Source organism: Leptinotarsa decemlineata, unplaced genomic scaffold (genome assembly GCF_025532065.1).
Source record: "Leptinotarsa decemlineata unplaced genomic scaffold, Ldec_3_MD MMD2_tig00026294_RagTag_RagTag, whole genome shotgun sequence".
NCBI classification, from domain to species: Eukaryota; Metazoa; Arthropoda; class Insecta; order Coleoptera; family Chrysomelidae; genus Leptinotarsa; species Leptinotarsa decemlineata.
The window spans coordinates 9,417,028-9,437,682 of record NW_027412674.1 but is presented as its reverse complement, the minus strand read 5'-3'; the positions used below and the strand labels follow the sequence as shown (position 1 = coordinate 9,437,682).

General features: G+C 36.2%; 2 protein-coding genes across 2 annotated transcripts in view; both read left to right on the top strand.

Annotated features, from left to right (window-relative positions):
- Positions 1–20,655, top strand: part of AdoR (Adenosine receptor) — a 132,370-nt gene that overhangs the window by 18,436 nt on the left and 93,279 nt on the right. The window contains exon 2 of the mRNA XM_074180318.1: positions 18,012–18,535. Coding sequence (XP_074036419.1) covers positions 18,133–18,535 — 403 coding nt within the window. The 5' untranslated portion in view covers positions 18,012–18,132. The remainder of the gene's footprint in view (positions 1–18,011; positions 18,536–20,655) is intronic.
- LOC141484879 (uncharacterized) lies at positions 10,304–11,482 on the top strand. Its single transcript, XM_074180498.1, has one exon. The coding sequence runs from the start codon at positions 10,304–10,306 to the stop codon at positions 11,480–11,482; it is 1,179 nt and encodes a 392-aa protein (XP_074036599.1).

The window sequence follows — 20,655 nt, the reverse complement described above, 5'->3', positions numbered from 1 at the left end:
ATGATTCTCCGCACTCGCAAGGTATCCGGTAAATGCAATTCTTGGAATCGCAGTCCGCGTTTGGTGGCCTGGTTTTTGTAAGGGTGCTACGAATAGTATTCCCAGATCTGAAACAGGTCCTGATGTTGTACTTGGACCCAATGCTTCTCATCCTTTCCGATAATCCTCTGATGTAGGAAGTACTGGTTGTGGCGGCTTCTCTTCCTTGTGGAGCTCTTGCTGTTTTCTTGCTAAAGATTGTTCTACCATCACTCTAAAGTAACCATTCCGTTGGAGGTCATTTTTGATGATGCCTAGTTCCTTTTCGAGACCTTCCTTTGTATTACAGAGCCCGAAAGCACGGTCTGGTAGAGTCTTGATGATTCCTCTCTTAGTCGATTGATTGTGGTTGGATTTCAGGTTCAGATACTGTCCTGTGTGAGTGGGTTTTCGATATACAGAGGTTTCCCATTTAGTGTCGGTCCTCTTCACTAATACGTCTAGGAAAGGTAATTCGTTGTGGACTTCCTTCTCCATTGTGAAAGTGATGGAAGGACTTACGTTGTTGATGTGCTTCAGGAAAGTGTCTAGTTCTGCATTCCCATGAGTTCATATTATGAAGTTGTCGTCTACATATCTCAACCAGACTCGGGGCTTCTTCAATGGCCAGAGTTTCAAAGAGTTTCAAACCACTACATATATATGTATACCGGGTGTCCCAGAGCTTTTAGGCCAGCAGATATCTCAGTTACCTGCAGAACAAAAATTAAAACAAAAATATGTATCATAGGAGAACACAAGCACTTTCATGCAGCATAGCAAAATCCACCCCCTGATAAACAACCCCCAAGAAACCACCCCTAACTTTTGTTTTTCAAATGGCACGCCCATGTTTGTTTTGGTTCAACTTACAGTCTTTTTCATTTCTCGGTCAATGATGTATCATGGTAGGTAGAATGACATGTTTAAGGTCATCTGTATTTTGATACATGATACTACAGAAAATGTTCAAAATGTTGGCCAGCACTTGCCACACATGCTTCAAGTCGCCGAATCAGCGCGCGAGTACAGGAAGCCCTAATCATTTCCGGAGTAACGGTATGACAAGCCTCTAAAATTTTTTGGGTTAAATCGTCAATATTCATTGGTTGTGTTTCGAAGGCAACTCGTTTCAGATATCCCCACAGGAAAAAGTCCAGTGGCGTGAGATCTGGAGAACGTGCAGGCCAATCCAACGGTCTCGAAAAGTATCATTGAGGAATGTAGTAACTACATTATGGTTATGTGCAGGAGCACCATCTTGTTGCCACCACATTTGTTGTCGTTCTTCAAGTGGAATATCTTCCAGGAGGGCAGGTAAACAATTTTCCAAGAAATGTAAATATCAGTGGCCCGTCAAAGTGTCTTGGAAAAAATGGGGCCCGATGAGTCGTCCATTATGTAAACCACACCACACCTTCACACCCCACATTGTTTGGAAATTTGTTTCTCTAATCCAGTGAGGGTTGTCCTGTGACCAATAGTGCATGTTATGTCGATTAACAGTACCATTATTATGGAAGCGGGATTCGTCACTCCACAAGATTTGATTGAGGATGTTTGGATTGTCATGGACTAAAACTTGAATGTGAGCAATGAATGCCGTTCGTCTTTCGAAATCGGTAGGTCTGAGTCCTTGGTGTAAATGAATTTTGAAGGGATGATACTTGTACTGTTTGAAAATTCTTTGCACAGATGACTTACTGATCCCAATCTCTACCGCCAATGCACGAACAGAAATATGAGGATGTGCTTCGGCGTAGGCCAACACATTTATGCAATTTTCCTCAGTTCGTACGGGAGTAGGATGTACTTGATCTGTTTTTCCTGGAAATGATCCCGTTCGCATGGTATTTTCTACATACGAAAACGTATTACGACCTGGTTGTCGACGATCAGGAAAGCGCTGCCCATACAGTCTCTCCGCAGCACGTTTATTCTTTCGGCATTCACCAAAAATTAAAAGCATATCAACGTATTCGTTGGGAGTGAAGGTAAAAGGCATTTTGATATACAACAACAATATCACGACTGATGGCAATGTGTCATCCAGATATCAGAGGAATGAAAGGAAGCACAAAAAGTTCTAACATTTTATCGCCTCTTTTTCTGCGTAGCGTCCACTTTTTCTGGTGTCTACAATGCAGAACAATTCGATTAGTCCAGTTAATAGTACCCACTAACGTATTCAATTTTCTCGAACAATTATGATATATCGTTGGTTGAGAAATAACAAGAGCTGTCAGTTGAAAGACAAACAACATGGGGTTGCCATTTGAAAAACAAAAGTTAGGGGTGGTTTCGCAGGGGTTGCTCGCGAGGGGGTGGATTTTGCTCTGCTACATGAAAGTGCTGGTGGTCTTCTATGATATACATATTTTTTTCAATTTTTTTCTGCAGGTGACTGAGATATCTGCTGGCCTAAAAGCTCTGGGACACCCGGTATATATATATATATATATATATATATATATATATATATATATATATATATATATATATATATATATATATATATATAGTCCGATTCTCAAGAAATAAACACCAAAAACATAGGAAAACATGACCAGAACCTTTACTAAGAATCACCATCAAATAAGAAGAACAACAGCACTTCAACATTATTTACATTTTGGAAAGTTATCAATAATTGTAAGCAAGGAAACCAATCAAATATCCGATGTGTATTAAAAAAGAAAATTTTCAAATAAACAATTGAAAAAGCCTTTAGCTAGGGGCGAAACGTCTTGACACTTAATTGAAAAAACTTTTCCATTTTCCAAGAGAATCCAAAACCCAAGAACAACGAAACAACTATATATATATATATATATATATATATATATATATATATATATATATATATATATATATATATATATATATATATATATATATATACAAAGAGATTTTATCGAGTGGGTATGATATAAAAAATCAAAAATGAAACAATTAGTTTGCCCCACTTTTGGAGTGTTGTGTCCACTAATTGTTTCATATATATATATATATATATATATATATATATATATATATATATATATATATATATATATATATATATATATATATATATATATATATTCATTTTTTGTTAATAATATTTTTTTATCTTTTAATTTTCAGCTTTTAATAATATTTCTTTTTTTTGCTTGTTGCTTGTATGTTATTTCTTTGTAATTTCAGTTTTTTGTTTAATAAAATTGTTATTTTCGGTTAATCTTTTTAATTTTTTCCAGGGATTTGAAATGAATTTATATTATGTTAGACAATGGAAGTCCGAACTGACGAAATACACGACGAAACATTACCAACCACCTTTAAACAAAGGTCGATGTAGATATAATAACAAGAAGAATCAGATTGAATATTATTTTTTTCGACCGTATTGGTTACGGAGATTTGTCAAGGCTTTCATGCTAACAGATTTTATTTTTTCTGGAGATTGATATTAGCAACATTTTTGCGAGATTAAATATTCACCCCCCAAGTTTATGTTTCCCGAAAGTTTGATTATGCAAATTCAATTACGTTTAGATGTTTTCAAGGTCTCGACAAGCGTGAGGTACGAAATTAAATGATACCATGTTTGGGAATAGTCAGGTAAGTAATTAGATAATTAAATTTATCGGAAATATACAGCAAATTACGACCCTGTTCAGGTTTTGTATTAGCATGAAAACCAAACAAATAGCAGGGTTTTAAATGTGTTAGGATACAAGATGAGTAGGATTCTTGATTAGTTAAGACAGACAGACCTAGAATAAAACGAACATATTTCATTATGAAATCCTACGAAATGCTTTGAAGATGAAATATTGTCAATTATAGACTAGTCGGGGACCGGATGTGATTAATGGAAGTGTTTTCTTATGAAACACATTATTGTATTTACTTGCAAAACAAAACAATGAAAATAATTGTTACATCAGAAACGGTGAACTAATTGTTGATAATAAAGTGTAAACTGTAGCTGAACTTGAAACATTCGCAGATACCGAATTAATTCAAAGAAAACCCTCTAGCGATCCAGGAACGCCCGTTGCCAGTAACTTTAGACAACCATTTCAAGAAAGCGTACCTTTGGAAATACAGCCGTCTCGAAAAAGATGGAAACTGTGGATAGTTTTATAAGAGATTTTGAGAGCAATGTACCAGATACTATTATATGTCAACCTGTTATGGAGTACGAAAAAGAAATGAAAATCGAAGCAAATTTCAGAGTCTTGAATATGAACATTAGAAGTTTGGCAAAACTTTTTGGAGATTTTGAAATATTTCTAAGTGACTTCAATATAAATATCGACATCATCGTGGAAAATACAAGACGTTAGTTTATACCAGGGGTCTCCAAACTTTGAAGCCTTCGGGCCATAATGATTTTATCAGTTTGTTCCAAGGGCCAATTTCTGCCCTTAACTATATTTCTAGACTAGGATAGTCGCAAAGTGCGTGACCTAAGCAAACTTAGGCTTTTTTTGCATTTCAATTATTATTGTGTATTGTGACACTTAACGTGGCGAGTAGTGGTACTATGTACTATCTTTTTCAGCTACCCGCTAGGTGGCATTAGGCGTAATTAAATATTTGGAATTACCGAGTTGGTTCCAGAAAGTTCTGGTTCTAGCTAGTGTATTCCGATTACCTCGAGATGGCAGTAATAATTGCATATAAAAAGGTTAGCGGCGCAACTGCGAGTTAGTCTGCGTAGGAAAGGCGAAGGAAGCGAAACTGTCTATTGTGAAATAAAGTAACACCCGCCAATAAAAGTATTTTGATTTGACTTATTGTTTTAATGTGTGCTTTGTTAGTATGAAAAAGAGGCGAAAAATCAACAGTGAATGCAGAACGTTCCAAGAAAAATGAACTTTCAGTATTTTGTTATTGAGTCCAGTAATAATGTGCTATGTTTAATTTGTAATGAAACCATAGCTGTTCTCAAAGACTATAACATTAAACGACACTATGAATCGAAACATATTCAAAGTTACTCCAAGTATACAGGAAGTTTGTGGAAGGAAAAATTTGAAGCTTTGAAACGCCGACTCAAATCGCAGCAATCTTTGTTTACCAAAGCTAATACTGAACAAGAGTCTGCAACTCGCGCCAGCTTTCGTGTGTCTCTTGAAATCGGAAAACGTGGCAAACCATTCACCGATGGAGAAATGATAAAAGAATGCTTGATTGCAGTAGCCGAAGAAATATGCCTCGAAAAGGTAAATTTATTTAAAATTGTCAGTTTGTCAGCAAACACCGTGGCTCGGAGGGTGCAAGACATCGCAGAAAATATATCATCTCAACTGTCTGACAAAAATGGACATCACGAGTGGTTTTCTCTAGCATTGGATGAGTCAACGGATGTGTCAGATACTGCTCAGGTGTTGATATTTATTCGCGGAGTAGATAAAAGCTATGAAGTGAAGTTGCACTTGTGTCAAAGGCTGTAGAAAATGATGGTGGTTCAAAACCATTAGTCTTACATTGTATCATTCATCAACAGTCCTTGTGCGGAAAATGTTTGGATATGTCTGAAGTTCTAAAACCAGTCATATCAGTTGTTAACTTCATCAGATCCACTGGGCTGAATCACCGACAATTCCGCGAGTTTATTCAACAGGTTGGAGAAAATGATTTACCATATCATACTGCCGTACGCTGGCTTAGTTTTGGAAAAGTCCTTAAGCGCTTTTTTGAACTTCGAGCAGCACCCTTTTGCCGATTTAGAAAATAGTGAATGGATGTGGAAGTTAGCCTTCTATGTCGATTTGACAAATCATATGAACGAACTGAATTTGAGATTGCAAGGAGAAAATCAGCTTCTCCCTGATTTATACACCAATATCAAATCCTTCAGGCAGAAAATAATACTCTTCCAATCGCAATTACATAAAAAATGTTTCACACATTTTGAAACACGTGAAATATTCAGCCACACTACAGAGACTGAATTTCTCGTCAATTTTGCAATCGAAACTTTGAGTGCTTTGAAGATAAATTTTGATACTCGGTTTTCAGATTTTGATGTCATTGCGAATGAAATTAAGCTTTTTCAAAATCCTTTTGATTCTGACATTGAAACCTTGGCTCCGGAAGTCCAAATGGAAATTATTGATTTACGGTGCAGTGATATGCTTAAGAACAAATATCAAAATTCTTCTTTGTTGGAATTTTATAAGTCTTCCACTGGAACAATTTGATAATTTGCATAAATTTGCTCGTGGGTTGTTTTCTGTTTTTGGTATTACTTACTTGTGTGAGAAAACGTTTTCCAAGACGAAGTACGCAAAGAATGTTTACAGATCTCAATTAACCGATGAGCATCTTAAATCTCTTTTGATAATTGGTACAAGTAAAATTGATCCACAACTACAAAGTATTGTCGGTGGAAAATCACAATTACATAAATCTCATTAGTGTTTTTGTTTTACTGTGATTCATTTCAATTATTTGTTAGTTATTAATATGCTTAAACTTAGATACTTAAGTTAGGTTTTCTTTGTTATCATTTCTATCGTTAAGTTTTACCTTGCAAGTAAATAAAACCGAGTAATTATCATTCTGTGTTTTCTTCTTCAACTTATCACAGCAATGGTAACAACAATTAGGTAATCATTGGCTGTCGCGGGCCGGATTGATGACACTGGCGGGCCGGATTTGACCCGCGGGCCGTAGTTTGGAGACCCTTGCTTTAGAGGATTTAGGTATTCGTGGAACGTGTTTAACTCTCATAAAAAGTTACTTGAGTGAGAGAAAGCAGTGTGTCAAAGTAGGTAATACTTAAAGTAAATATGAAGTGATGAAGTTTGGGGTACCTCAAGGCACCATACTTGGTCCAATTCTTTTCACAGTATATCTCAATAACCTGTTTAATCTCCACACTGATGGGACAATTATAAGCTACGCAGACGACACAGCAGTTTTTTATGAAGCCGAAAACTGGAACTCGCTCATCACTAAAGCACAAAATGACTTTAAAACAATCATTCACTGGCTCAATTTCAAACTATTGCCTATAAATGTTTCTAAAACAAAATATTTAGCCTTTTCAGTGAATAACAAAAACTTACCCAGTCTTCAAACTCTTGAAATCAGAGGTGAAAACATCATCGTGAAAATCACACAAGATACAGAAATAGAGTATCTCGGTGTAATGATAGACAATCATTTGAAATGGAACTTACACATCAGGAAGTTAGTGCAAAAAATTAGAAGCCTATTGTCTAAATTCAAATATTTAAGAAACATTCTTGAAGGAAAACATCTCTTAAAGCTATATTGCACATTAGTAGAATCCCAACTGAGATATGGCATAATAGCTTGGGGAGGGGCATATAATAACATTATAAAGAATGTTGAAATAAATCAAAAATGGATTTCAAAAATAATATTCAGAAACCCAATTACCTATCTATCAGATGACCTTTACAAGCTTGGCAATATCTCAGTTGTAACACAAATATTTCACTTGACACTGGCTGTTGACCAGAAAAAATACCGGAGCAAAATATTTCTAGATTATTCCTACTCCACAAGCTCAAAAAAATTTACCATTTTAGTTCCACATGTGACTAAAACTTTTGCCCAGAGATCTAGCATGTTTCCTGGGCCAAAGATATATAAAGATCTACCAAATGAATTGAAACAACTGAACTCAATATCCCTGTTCAAGAAGAAGCTGAAATTATAGCTGATTTCAAGATCAAGAATTTCAACACATCGATTAGTCGATATAAAAAATACATACTACGAGTGATATAAAGTTAGGGCTATTTAAATAATTTCTTTCACACACTCGTTTTGTCAGATTTTTCTGTGGAAATCTGAGGCATGCCATCATCACATCAACACAAGTTATACTTTCCTGATTTTGATGATCGTGCTTGCCCCATATTTTATGATTAATTTATGACTTAAATATAACGTTTGAAATGATTTTTTCGTACGAATTATCCTTACTTCACAACAAATTATAGTTACAATTCGTATATTCTGCTGAATACTCTCAATCTTATCGTTATGATAACTTAAATAGTAATTTTATTTTTATGAAATTTCTGGTATTATTATGTAGTATTATATTGTTTACACTTCTCTTAAGCCATTTTTGTTCCAACTTTGGTCTACTGCTCTTTTTATAATTAAGCTATATCTGAAACTCTCAAGCTAGTTGAAAACACATTCTTCTGGTTAACCTTTAATCTCATTTTTACCCGTGTTTTCTTTTCCATTAATTTGACTGTATTACATTTGATTCATCAACATCACACCATAATAATATGTTACCACACACAAGCTGGTAATATCAGCTTCGGTGGATTTTTTGTTTACTCTATCTAAGTTTTTTTGAATCATTTGATTTTGTAACAATAGAAGGTCTGTATTTTTTCGCTATTTATAACACTGGTGAACACACAGTTTGCTGCCGGATTTTTTTTTACTGTTTCTAGGTGATTTGGGTCTGCTGAATCAAAAAATGCCACCAGATTTGCTCCATCAAATCGTTTTCAGAAAATAAGACAACAGATCACATTTCTAACATATAGGTTAATTTAACGCAGCACTACCTACATATATGTAGTGCTATTACCCATCAAATAAACGAAATACGAATAAAAAGTAAGATATTTATTGTACAACAATGTACTTACAAAAATCATCACACATATCTGCCAAAAAATCTTAACTTTTCATGTAATCTAACCAGCATCGCAGCACGAATCTGTTATTCGGCGTCACCTAAAAACTTCCTTTTGTATGATTTTCTTGCAAAGGCTTCAAAAGGACGGTCCCTTTGAAGACTCCAGCAGTAATCCCACATCCATGTGGGTGTCCCATCTCCTCTGATACCTCTCTTCCATCGTTTTGATATCTTGGTGGAAGCGTTCCCCTTGTTCTTCACTAAGGTCACCAAGATTTTCTGGGAAACGGTCTAAGTGGCTGGGGAGGTAATGCATTTTAATACTCATATGACAACCGTGTTTGTTAAAATTGTTGAGCATTTCTTCCACTAAATCCCGGTAATTTTCCGATTTATTGTTTCCAAGAAAATTTTCCACAACTTTCACAAAAAAGCACCATGCATTACACTCAATTTCAGTCATCGATTCTGTGAAATGCGAATCTTTTATAAGTTGTCGTATCTGATGCACATCAAATATTCCGGCTTTCAATTTTTCTTTACAAAGTGCAGAAAATTTGCTGGATAAGTATTCAAAACAAGGACGATTCTGGTCTATTTTTTCATCAGCCCCAGTTTAATATGTAACGGAGTTAATATTATTTTCTCTCGGTCGACCAATGGTTCGCTAGCTTCCCCTTGAACTAAATCATCTCTGGAACGCCATTTTCTTCTACTCCAGTGTTGGTCCTTAGCCCTGCTAGCCCAAAGACACAGGAAACAGGGAATTTTGTATAGCCACCTTGTTGTCCCAAGAGAAAGTTCACCATCTTAAAATAAACACAGATCGCCCACTGATGTTGGTCATACTTGATGTTTTTTAGCATCAGCGATATTGTTTTATATTATTCTTTCAGTTTTATAGAATGCCCAATTGGTATACTTCCATATTTGTTGTCATTATGTAGATTCCACATTGTGTCCTTCTACATTGTAGAAGGACACACTTTAAACTTCGTTTGGAACTGTCGATAAAAAGACGCCAATGATCTGGTGTATACTCCGATACACCCATTTTTTCTAACAGTCCTTTAATATTGTTACAAAAAACCATATCATGTTGCTGAGAAAAAAAAGGCGAAAGATATTTTTCTCTATTACGGTAGTATGTAACTTTGGTGTCTGGGTGAAGAAGTTTCTTTTTCTTTAGTCTGGAGGCAAGCAACTCAGAAGAATCCTTTGGACGGTTCATATCTCTAATAAGATCACTTAGCTCTTCCTTAGTAAAGCGCTTAGGACGTGTTATATCCCATTCAAAATCACTGTCGTCTTTCTCAAATCTATTAATCTATTAGTCTGTAGTTCGTCAGATAACGTTTGCTCTGGTACATTATCCTCTGGTTACGTAGGTAGGCTGCTAAATATTGGAATGGGTATCTGCTCAAGCTCATGTGGAATTGGTCTTATTGCTGAATCCAGGTTAGGATATCTCCACGTATATGTCGATTGTTTCAATTAATGCCCTTTATATTCACAAGACAGAAATAGCAATCGTCAAAATGATTTTTTCGTTCCCTCCATACCATTGGAACATCAAACTTTAAACATTTTCGTTGTCCTTTCGTATGAACCGGGAAGAATGTTGGATTGAAGAGAGAATGCGTAAGGATGATCTATGAAAGGGTGGCCAAACCTGCGGCACTGTATGGTGTACAAGTCTGGGGGGAAAGGGCGCATGACAGTAGGGTTAAGAGACAGCTGAGTGCGGCACAGAGGCCGTTTCTGTTGGCATCATGTGGAGCTTACAGAACGACGCCAACAGCAGCACTCAGTGTTATAACCGGAATGGTGCCACTTCAAATAGAAGGACGGGCCAGATACCATGAATGGAGAGCTAATGGAAGAAGGAAGATAGAGGAAAGAGTGAAAGATGAAGATAAAATTTTCCCCTGGCTGCAAGGGGAGTTGCTGGAGGAGATGGAGGGAGAAGAGGTGATTGAAGTATATGTGGACGCAGGAGTGAGGATGGAGGAAGAAAAGATGGGAATCGGATGGGCGTATAAAAGGAGAGGGGATGAATGGATTACAGGGAATGAAAGGATAACCTGGCAAAGTAGTGTGAATGAAGCAAAAGCAATGGCAATAGAGCGGGTGATCGGTATGTGGAGTATGGAAGAGAATATCAGAGTAGTGAGTGACTCGGCAATGGTGGTAGATAGAGTGAATGCAGGAAGAGTGAGGAATAAAAGGATAGCAAGAATACAAAGGATGATTGAGGAAAGGAGAGAGAGGGTAGTACGTACCCAAATCATATGGAGGAGGGAACACGACATCGGCAACATGGGAAATCTAAAGGCACATGAAGAGGCCCACATGGGCATGGATAAGGAGCAGGTAACGCTTCAGGCCAGGCAAGCTTATAGTAAACTGGAAGAGAGAAAGCGTGTGATAGAGACTATAAAGAGGGAATGGCAAAGGGAATGGGAGAGGGGCACGACTGGGCGATTGTTCCACAGATTCTGTAGAACAGTCGGGTATGAATCATTGGATCTGTCGCGAAAGGCGATCCAGCTGCTCACAGGGCATGGGAATTTTCCGGGGTACCTGGCGCGATTTAGACTGGGACCGGAGGTTCCCTGCCCGTGTGGGTATGGGGAGCCGGAAGCGGCAGAGCATGTGATCGATAGATGTTTGATAGGGGACAGGATTGGATGGAGAGAATGGAAGGAGAGAATTGAGAGGGTGAATGGAGAAATGAGTCTAAGGGATGAAAACGGAAATAAGAGGGAATGGATACGATTTACGAATGAATGGGCAGACAGTGTGGTGAGGGACGAAAGGGAATGATTTGGGCAAGTTACCAACTCATTGCAGGAAAAGGAAAGGTCACCTCTGGGTGGGGTGAACATCATCTTGGTTATGGTTGGACACAAGTCTGGAATTGTATAAGAATCCGACATATGACACAAGAATATGATGTGAGGGATAAAAAAAAAGAAAATAGGTGGGGAGATAAATTATAGTAATATGGACTTGGGTCACAATGGTTTGAAGAATTGTTCAGTTTCATTATTTTGATTTAGTTAAGTTTAGTTAAGGTAGCGATAGGTAAATAGTAATTGGAATTTGGTTACATTGGTTGGAAGAATTGTTTAGTTTCATTATTTTGATTTAGTAGTTAGTTAAGTTAGTGATAGGAAATAGAAATTTCAAATGTTTTGTATTATAAAATTATGTATTGAAAATTATTATTGAAATAAAGAGATGGGTCTTCTACCCCGCTGATTCGTCCCGGCGCATTGGCGTCGCTCTGCGGCGGTGATGCGCTGGGGGGGGGGAGAGTTCGGAGGAGTAGGGGTTCCCTTGATAGTGGTGGCGTTAGAAAGAGGGAAGTTGCCAGTTGAAAGGCTTTCGGGCTAGGCCAACGAAGGCATAGGCATTGTTCATGTCCTTTCGTCCACTGCCGCAAGTTTTCAAGACAAGTTTTGCACACTACATGTGGAGCCCAGGATAGCCACCAAAATAGGCTTGATATGCCCTTTTTGTAAAATCACAAACTGGTTTCCTACTTTCCTTTACAATGTACTCGCCACATATGTAGCAAAAAACGTTCGGGTTCTTGACACAACAACGCCTTCTTGTAGAAGCCATGGATGTCAGTTGTCAAAAACAAACTCTTGCAACGAAACTCAAGTTCAGACTGAATTTTACAATGGAATGCAGTTGACTTTATACAAATTTATCAAGGTCATTTCCGAAAAAATACTGTTTACTTATCGGGCAACAGGTAAGAAGCAATTAGCGCTAATTTCATTATGGGCATTTCCAATAAGTACACTTTTATTACAAGTCATTAGTATGCATTTGTCTTAAAATTTGTTGAGTTTGTTTATAAACATATTGCAATTATAGTGGTGGAATATACAGAAATGTAAGAATATTTAAGAATTTTGATGAGTATGCTAAATTTCCAAAACTAGAGCTGATACAAAGAAAAGGCTTGTATTTTTGGAATCGCCACACATGAATTAACCAAAATCAGTTGATTTTTTCGGCAGCAAGATAAAAATTTTTTGGTGGGGTGTGTAATAAACATTATTATTATTATAGAGTAATTCATCATTCCTGTTTAAGGAAGCAATTGTATAGGAAAGCACGTGTCGCGGGTTTTGTAAAACATGTTGAAGTGAAAATCTCATACTAAAATCTATGATTGAATTTTGATTTTTATCAAGTTTTGGCCAGTTCTATCGAACAGCAGTTTAAAATGAATAACTGATTGAATAATTCGCGAGTTATTTCATTACCATCATACTGTACCTCTACTTTTGTTCTTCTTCAATGTCAGCAACTCTGCATTATGATTATAAATATTTTACTATCGAACAAAAATCGGGATCCAAGTAGACCGAGGGGAGCCTTCTGCAAAAGTTCTTTCCACACCATTGATTATTAGCAACATCCTGTCACTTAGGTAAGATCCTTTCAAGTAAGGACGTAATGGTCTATTAAGAGATAACTCACAGAAATTAGTTGATAATGGGTTCACTGCATATGATTTGTCATGCAACCAAGTAGACTATGAGAATATAGAATGACTGAGTCATAACAATACAACAACACAGCGACTTTTAAGATAAGACAGTAATTGAAATGTGAAATCTTTCTCCAAAAATTACATGATAATAATGATAAATATGATTTTTTTCAAAATATAATAAATTCAGTTTTTTAATTTGTTGTAGACTAAACATTATAAACAGTGTATATGCAAAATAAGTTTGAGCGAGTTGTAAGAGAAAGAAGACAAGTACTGAAAGTGATTTTTTAATAGTACATATGCTTGCGTAGTACAAGTTTTCTCTGTGAATTTAGTTAGATAGTTTATGGTAGTTTATGTGTAGTTTATGTATTTTCTTATGAACAATGACAAACTATTGTCATTCCAATGAACTGATGCTGAATGCATATAAAACAAAATATATATATTTCAATAAGAACAATCTGATCGATAGTGAAGTCCTTCAGACACATAACTCCACTAAGTTTCTGGGTGTAATTATTGATAAATCACTCTCATGATCTGAGCATATTGAAAGTATATCAAAAAACTCTCCAAATCCTACTTCGCAATTGTGCAACTGAGGTATGAACTTCATGAGACTATTCTTGTCCAAGTTCTTGTATAGAACAGTGCTTTAAAAAATTGTTCTACAGCACCATCTAGTGTCGAGTTACAGAAAAATTGATAGCCTAAAACCTTCTCTATGAAAAATTACTTGCACATGTCAAGTTTTATTACGATCGGTTGGGCGATGTAGAAGCGACATCTGCCCGCGAATAGATCAAGCAATACTGTCGATAATAGTGTCAAATACAGATCTCGAGCTTGAGAGTTACAAACAAACAAACATACATACATACAGGTGAAACTAATATAAAGTGTGTAATATTTTACGCTTGAGTAAAAAGCTGTCAGTAAAATGTTCTACAATTCCCTTCAACTTTAATTGGACATTATGATTCAGCTATATCTACACGCAACAATTTGTCAGGCGTCCAGAAATTGTTTCGAAAGCATTGCAATATTACAATCATTTTTGGTGTAAATGATGACATTAATACATTAACCCAACAAATCGATCGTCTACAAAATTAGTAACAAGACACAATGGTTTTGTTAGAAATCGCACCTTCTATAATAATAAAAGTTGACTCGAAAACCGTAGGTATTTTCATATAGGTCAAACAATTGAAATAATTACACAAGGTATGAGGAGTGACAACCTCATTACTCATTATTATTATTATTCAAGTTGGTATTCTTTTTTCAAATGCTATCAACATTATTACAATATTGTAAAAAACAATGAAATGAAAAATGAAAAAGAAATGAACAGAAAGTTCAATGTGATTACACTTTCATAGAACTGTGGATAGCAGAGTTGAAAATCGATATTTATGTGTGATAAAACATTGAATTAAGGTGATTGGGAGTATTAAATATTAGTGCTATTCAGTTCATCACACTCATATTCCACAATGTCTAAGTTAAAAAATTCTCCACAACTTTTAGAATGAAAATTTTAGTGGTATCGGTGGGATTCAGCTATGAAACTACTGAAAGGTATTGTATAGCGAAACACATGTCGGGGTTTTGTAAACTGTCTAAGTGTTACTTGAATGAGTTCATTACAGAATAGCAATCCAAAATTTTGTTACTATTTTTCACTGAATTCCCAATCTTTAATGTACATTTTTCAGATATAAAGAAGTAGAGAACGAATAAGCGTTAAATGTATGGATTTGAGGAATTTTGTCATGCCTCATATGAGATTGAAATAATTCACCCTGAAGAAATAAATCATTTACTATGGACCTTTTTCGAATTTTCATTCTCATTACTCGTATTTTCAGCAAAGCATTGATCGTGACAAAAATGCATATATTTGGTTTCAATGGAATTCAACCTCCGTGGTGATATTACAAACCAAGCGAGTTCTCCGAGATTCAAACTTTGTGAAATGTTTCAATCTGGGAATTTTTATGGTCCGCATTTCTTCAGACCAGAGTTGATGGCAGATTATAAAGGACTTATGAATAGTAATGAACCCTGAAATATTGCTGCTCTCACTACTGCATACAAATGGGAGTGAAAATTATAATAATAGCATTGTGAGTGATATACATGTTATCTCCCTCTTTCTCTCTCTGTATTTTCAATGGCCGTTAAGGCGGATTTCCACCAAACGAAGTCGCTTGCGACTAGTTTCGTTTTCAAAAATAGAAGCAGCCTGAGTCACGTGTTTTGTTGTGAAATGTTTTTTGTCATTTCTACTACACTCCTCAAGAGTCTCTAGACAATGTTTTTATAATGGCCTGTGTTTTTTATAATCGAATATTCTGATCGAAAGGAGCGAAAGCCAAAAACATCAAAATAGTGGATGAGATCATTGTCGAGAAGACGAGAGACTATGAAACGAATGAAATTATGGCATACTCCATAAATCATAACATAGGAAAGAATGGAGAACTGAGATCGTCGAAATGTATAGCCACCATAGATTAACACTAACAATAAAGTAAAAATAAAGTCACACACCAAAAGAAAATAGTGAACTGAATAGTTGCTTGTTGTTGTTGCCGATTGTTTCCACATAGCGAACTCTGTTTACAAAAACACAGACCAAACACCGAAACCTTTTGAACTTTCCGCCTGTCGACAGAATAATTCGTTGTTGACAAAAACAGTCGGTCGCGTCACAAACTTTCGAAATGTTTCCTATTTTGACAACTTGCGACATTTGCTGTTTTGTTGTGGTTTTGTCCGTTGGGTGGAAACCCGCCTTTACTCCCCATTCGGGCGTATTTGGCGTATTTCTGTCAATACTTGACAGAAAATTCGTCGGGGGGCGCAGCGGTCTTGCTTGGAGAGAAGCTACCTTCTATATTTGATTAAATGAATTTTTAGGTGTACATTTTACGATAAAGTTTTCATTGTTGAAATCCATATTCTGGTTTGCTCTCAAATAATCGAATTAGATTTTAAAATGTATCTTCCGTTTCGTTCAAAACTTTTTCTTTACTGAATCACGGGTAAATGTAAATATTTAAATATTTCCTCTGTAGTACAAAATTTCGCTAACACTTATAATTCTTAAAATATGTTTTTTATTTTGATTTTCTTTTGAACAACCTACCAAATAGGTTACGTACAGCACCATCTGCCCGCGAACAGATCAAGAAATATCCATGAGGTTACGTAGAGCGCCATCTGCCCGCGAATAGATCAAGCAATAATGCCAATAATTCTGTCAATACAGATTTCGAGCTTGAGAGTTACAAATATTCATACATACAAACAGTCATACATACATACATATATACATACATACATACAGGTGAAGCTAATATAAAGCGGGTAAAAAAGTATCCAATTCAATTGTATTTATGACTCAGTATTTTGCATATAGTGGCTACCACATAAGAGGTAGATATATGCGTTTAACTCCAACGGTATAGGCGGCTTGCTCTAAGGGAGCAAGAACTTTTAGACTTACTTATACTTATCGTTATATCATGACTAAAATTACAAAAAAACCTGTGTGAATTGTAACCTATATGTTATTCTGATATATAGGGGAGACTGGGGCAAGATGAGATAGCTAAGACAAAACTCGTTATACAAGGAAAGTTGAACTCTTTAATAACATTCTTTAGCAAAAGAGGTAACCATTATACATTTCTCTCTTATAATTAAATGTTGTAGCATGCAAAATCACAGAACTTTTTTTGGCAAATAATGAAAAAATAAACTCGGCAAATTTCCCGTTTTGCCCCATAACTGGGGTAAGATGGGAAACGCTGTGGGGCAAAACGAGTACGCTTTTTAATCGGATAGACAGCGTTCACAAATGTGTGCCTCTTCATCTTCCTCATCTACTCCGGCACATGAATTATGCGCCCAACCGTGGCACACGCCGCAGATGACCCAACCTTTGGTTGAATCTGAGTATAAGTACCCACAATAGATGCAAGCACAGTCATCATCCTCTTCTTGGGATGAACTATCTTCCGATTCAGTTTCTTTTTTGCACCTTTTGGTTTGACGCTTTTTCTGCAGGTTTTCCTTGTCAGTTGTCTTTTTTAATCTTCTTTGCAGTCTTTTTCCCAGGTTTCTTTATTTGTTTTTTACCTTTTTCAATCACTTGATTATCAGTACATAGAAAATGTTATTTCAATCACAAGGGCGGGCAAAACGGGATAGTATCCGATTATGGCCCGATCATCTTGCCCCGATCCACACGTAGGTAAAAAAGATGATGCAATTCTAACCTCAAACTTTACCGGCGAAAAAATCTGGTTTGAATTTAATGTTTTGGACTACTATAATAAGCTCGGGATTGAAATAATACATTAACACAGGTACTTACATGTCTGTACATCAGTTTTCGAATCAAATATCGCGTAAAAACACTTGCAATATAATTTTTTTCTCTCTGCAACGCAAAAACGAGTTCTAACCTGTTCGCTCTGCTTGGACACACTAGCGGAGAGTGAAGTTCGTGCAAATGGCGCTGTCGCCGCTCCGAACACGATTACTATTCACGCACACAAGCTTACTTCCTGTGCTGCCCCGAACTTCATCTTGCCCCGGTCTCCCCTAAGCTGTATTTATGTGAAGTTTCATCTGACTGCGTTCAATCGTTTCGGCGTGAAAGAGCAACAAACATACATACATACATTTATCCAACCTCACAAACTTTTACATTCATAATATCAGTATATATTTTAACAATTGATAAGAGATTTTTGTAATTAATGGACTTGACTGACTGGCCTGTACATACGAAACTCAAGTTATTATTTTTTTCAGATGGTGTCAACGGAACAAGAGATTCTCGTCGAAATGGGTGTTGGATAGAAGCCTAGGTGAAAACTCTGTTAGGGAAATGCATGGATAGTTTCAAATGTAACACAAAGACCAAAGTCAAACAATGAACTTCACTACAGTGTCCCCGACACATGAATATCAACAGAAGGAACTGAATCTGGTGTACGCAGTTTGTGAAATTCTAGTGGCGGTTTTCGCGGTCTTCGGAAATGCCCTCGTCATTTTCGTATTCGCAAAGGAAAGGCGTTTGAGGCGAAGAACCAACTATTACATCGTGTCTCTCGCAGCTGCAGACTTTTTAGTGGGGTGTTTGGGGATTCCTTTCGCTCTTTTATCTTCCATTGGGAAACCCCATAATTTGCACGCTTGCTTATTTACAGTTTCACTTTTGATAGTGCTGTGTACTATCTCGATATTTTGTCTTGTCGCCGTATCTGTGGATCGATACTGGGCCATTCTCTACCCACTTGGCTATTCAAGGAATGTCAGGACGAAAACAGCATTAGGTGAGTTGAAACTTTCTTGTACAGCTGTTGGACGCATAGAAGAAATGAAAATTTGAATATCCAGACTTCATACGGCGAAATTCAATTCCTCATATACTTTTTCATGATTTTATAGCTTTTTATGATATGCGTAAGGTTTTATTTTGTGAGTGAAAAAGTTGAGCAATTTCCCGAACAAAATAAAATTTACTTTTAACACAGATATCATACAAAGTGTTTTGTACAACGGTCCTATACCGGGTGTCCCACATTTTATGTGACAGGCAATATCTGGTTTGTTGAAGGAGATACACAAAAATGTTTCATACAAAAGTTTTAGGAGTTCATGAGAGTTATATTTTGATATAATTTTTAAATATACAGGGTGTTTGGTGTAGGTGCTACAGACCAAAATTCCATTTTTTAAAATAGAACGCCCCGTATATCATTACATATTCAGATGCTACGTTAAATTCTAATATCATTTCATGTTTGGTTTTTGAAATTCGGTTACGGCGTTGTTGAGTTATTGCTTAAAATGTAAAGTCTTGAGAACGACTATTATTTTTAAAAATATCTCATACAATTATTCTCTCTGCATCAGATCACATGAAAATTAGTCAAAATTTTGGGTGTTCGAAGTAATGGTTTCAATTTTGAGTTGTGGAATTCAGTCAGGAATCATTTTGAATATGAAACAATTGCGAAATTGAAAGAGGTGTATTCGAAAACAAATCTTCAATTAATAACAATGTAAATAATATAACTTGATAAATCATTTCATAAGAATAGTAGGTACCTAGAAATAAGTCATAAAAATTGTTCAAAGTGATGCCCATTAGATATTATACAGGCTTCGAAACGTCGAATCACTTCTCTCGTACAATTCGCTCTTATAATATCAGGCGTAATATCACTGCACGCTAGTCAAATTGTCATGTTCAGATCATCCACATTCAAAGGGGGAGTAGTGAAAACAATATCTTTTAAATAACCCCATAAGAAAAAATCAAGCGGTGATAAATCTGGGGAACGAGCCGGCCACCGAATTGGACCCTTATTACCAATCCATCTATTTGGGTACGTTCTATCCAGATATTCAGTATCAACCTGTGAATTGTGAGGAGGAGCACCATCTTGTTGCCACCAAATTCCTTGTCGTTCTGCTATGGGAATATCTTCCATCAACTGGATCAAATCATTTTCTAGAAAATGTAAATATCGTAATCCATTGAGATTTTCATTGAAAAAGTAAGGTCCTATGATGCGGCCATTGAACAATCCACACCATACATTAATACCCCAAGTAGTTTGAAAATTACTTTCGCGGACCCAGTGGGGATTTTCTTGAGACCAATAGTGACTGTTATGTCGATTCACAACTCCATTATTGTGGAATCGCGATTCATCGCTCCACAAAATTTGACTGAATATGTTAGGACTTTCATGTAATATTACCTGAATACAAGCAATGAATTCAAGTCGTCGTTCAAAGTCCGTGGGTTTCAAACCTTGTACCAACTGAATTTTGAATGGGTGGTATTTATACTCTGTACATTAGATTTACTCACACCGACTTCTTCTGCAAGAGTACGGATAGAAACATGTGGATGAATAATAATATAAGCCAACACATAGATCTCTAAATCTTCAGTTCTAACAGATCTCGTATGATGACGATGCTTTATAGTAGAAGGAAATGACCCAGTTCGCAATTTTTCTACAACTCTCGAAAAAGTCATTCGTAACGGAATGGGTCTGTCTGGAAAACGTTCTTGGTATAGACGTTGTGCTTGACGGCAGTTTTTCTTACATTCCCCAAAAATTAATAACATATCAATGCAATCACTTGGACTAAACGCGTAAGGCATACTGGAGTTTTCGCACAAAGAACAAAGTTACTGTTTTGCAAAGAATCACTGAATCGAACTGACAAGTAGATACAATTCAACAACATTTGTTACTATGGCATCAACAAGCATAAGCTACTTGATGAAATTGTGCAATATAAAGCAATTCACCCTCAAGTTAGTCACATTCTCAAAAATTTCAATATTATAATAAACTGATATCGATATCGCATCGTAGAGGTGAGAATAATGGTTTGTTTTCAGTAGTAGTCTAGTTCAATTTAATAAAAG

What these genes read in the sequence shown, in the direction of transcription:
- LOC141484879 (XM_074180498.1), top strand. Translation starts at nt 10,304, where the DNA reads ATGATCTATGAAAGGGTGGCCAAACCTGCGGCACTGTATGGTGTACAA.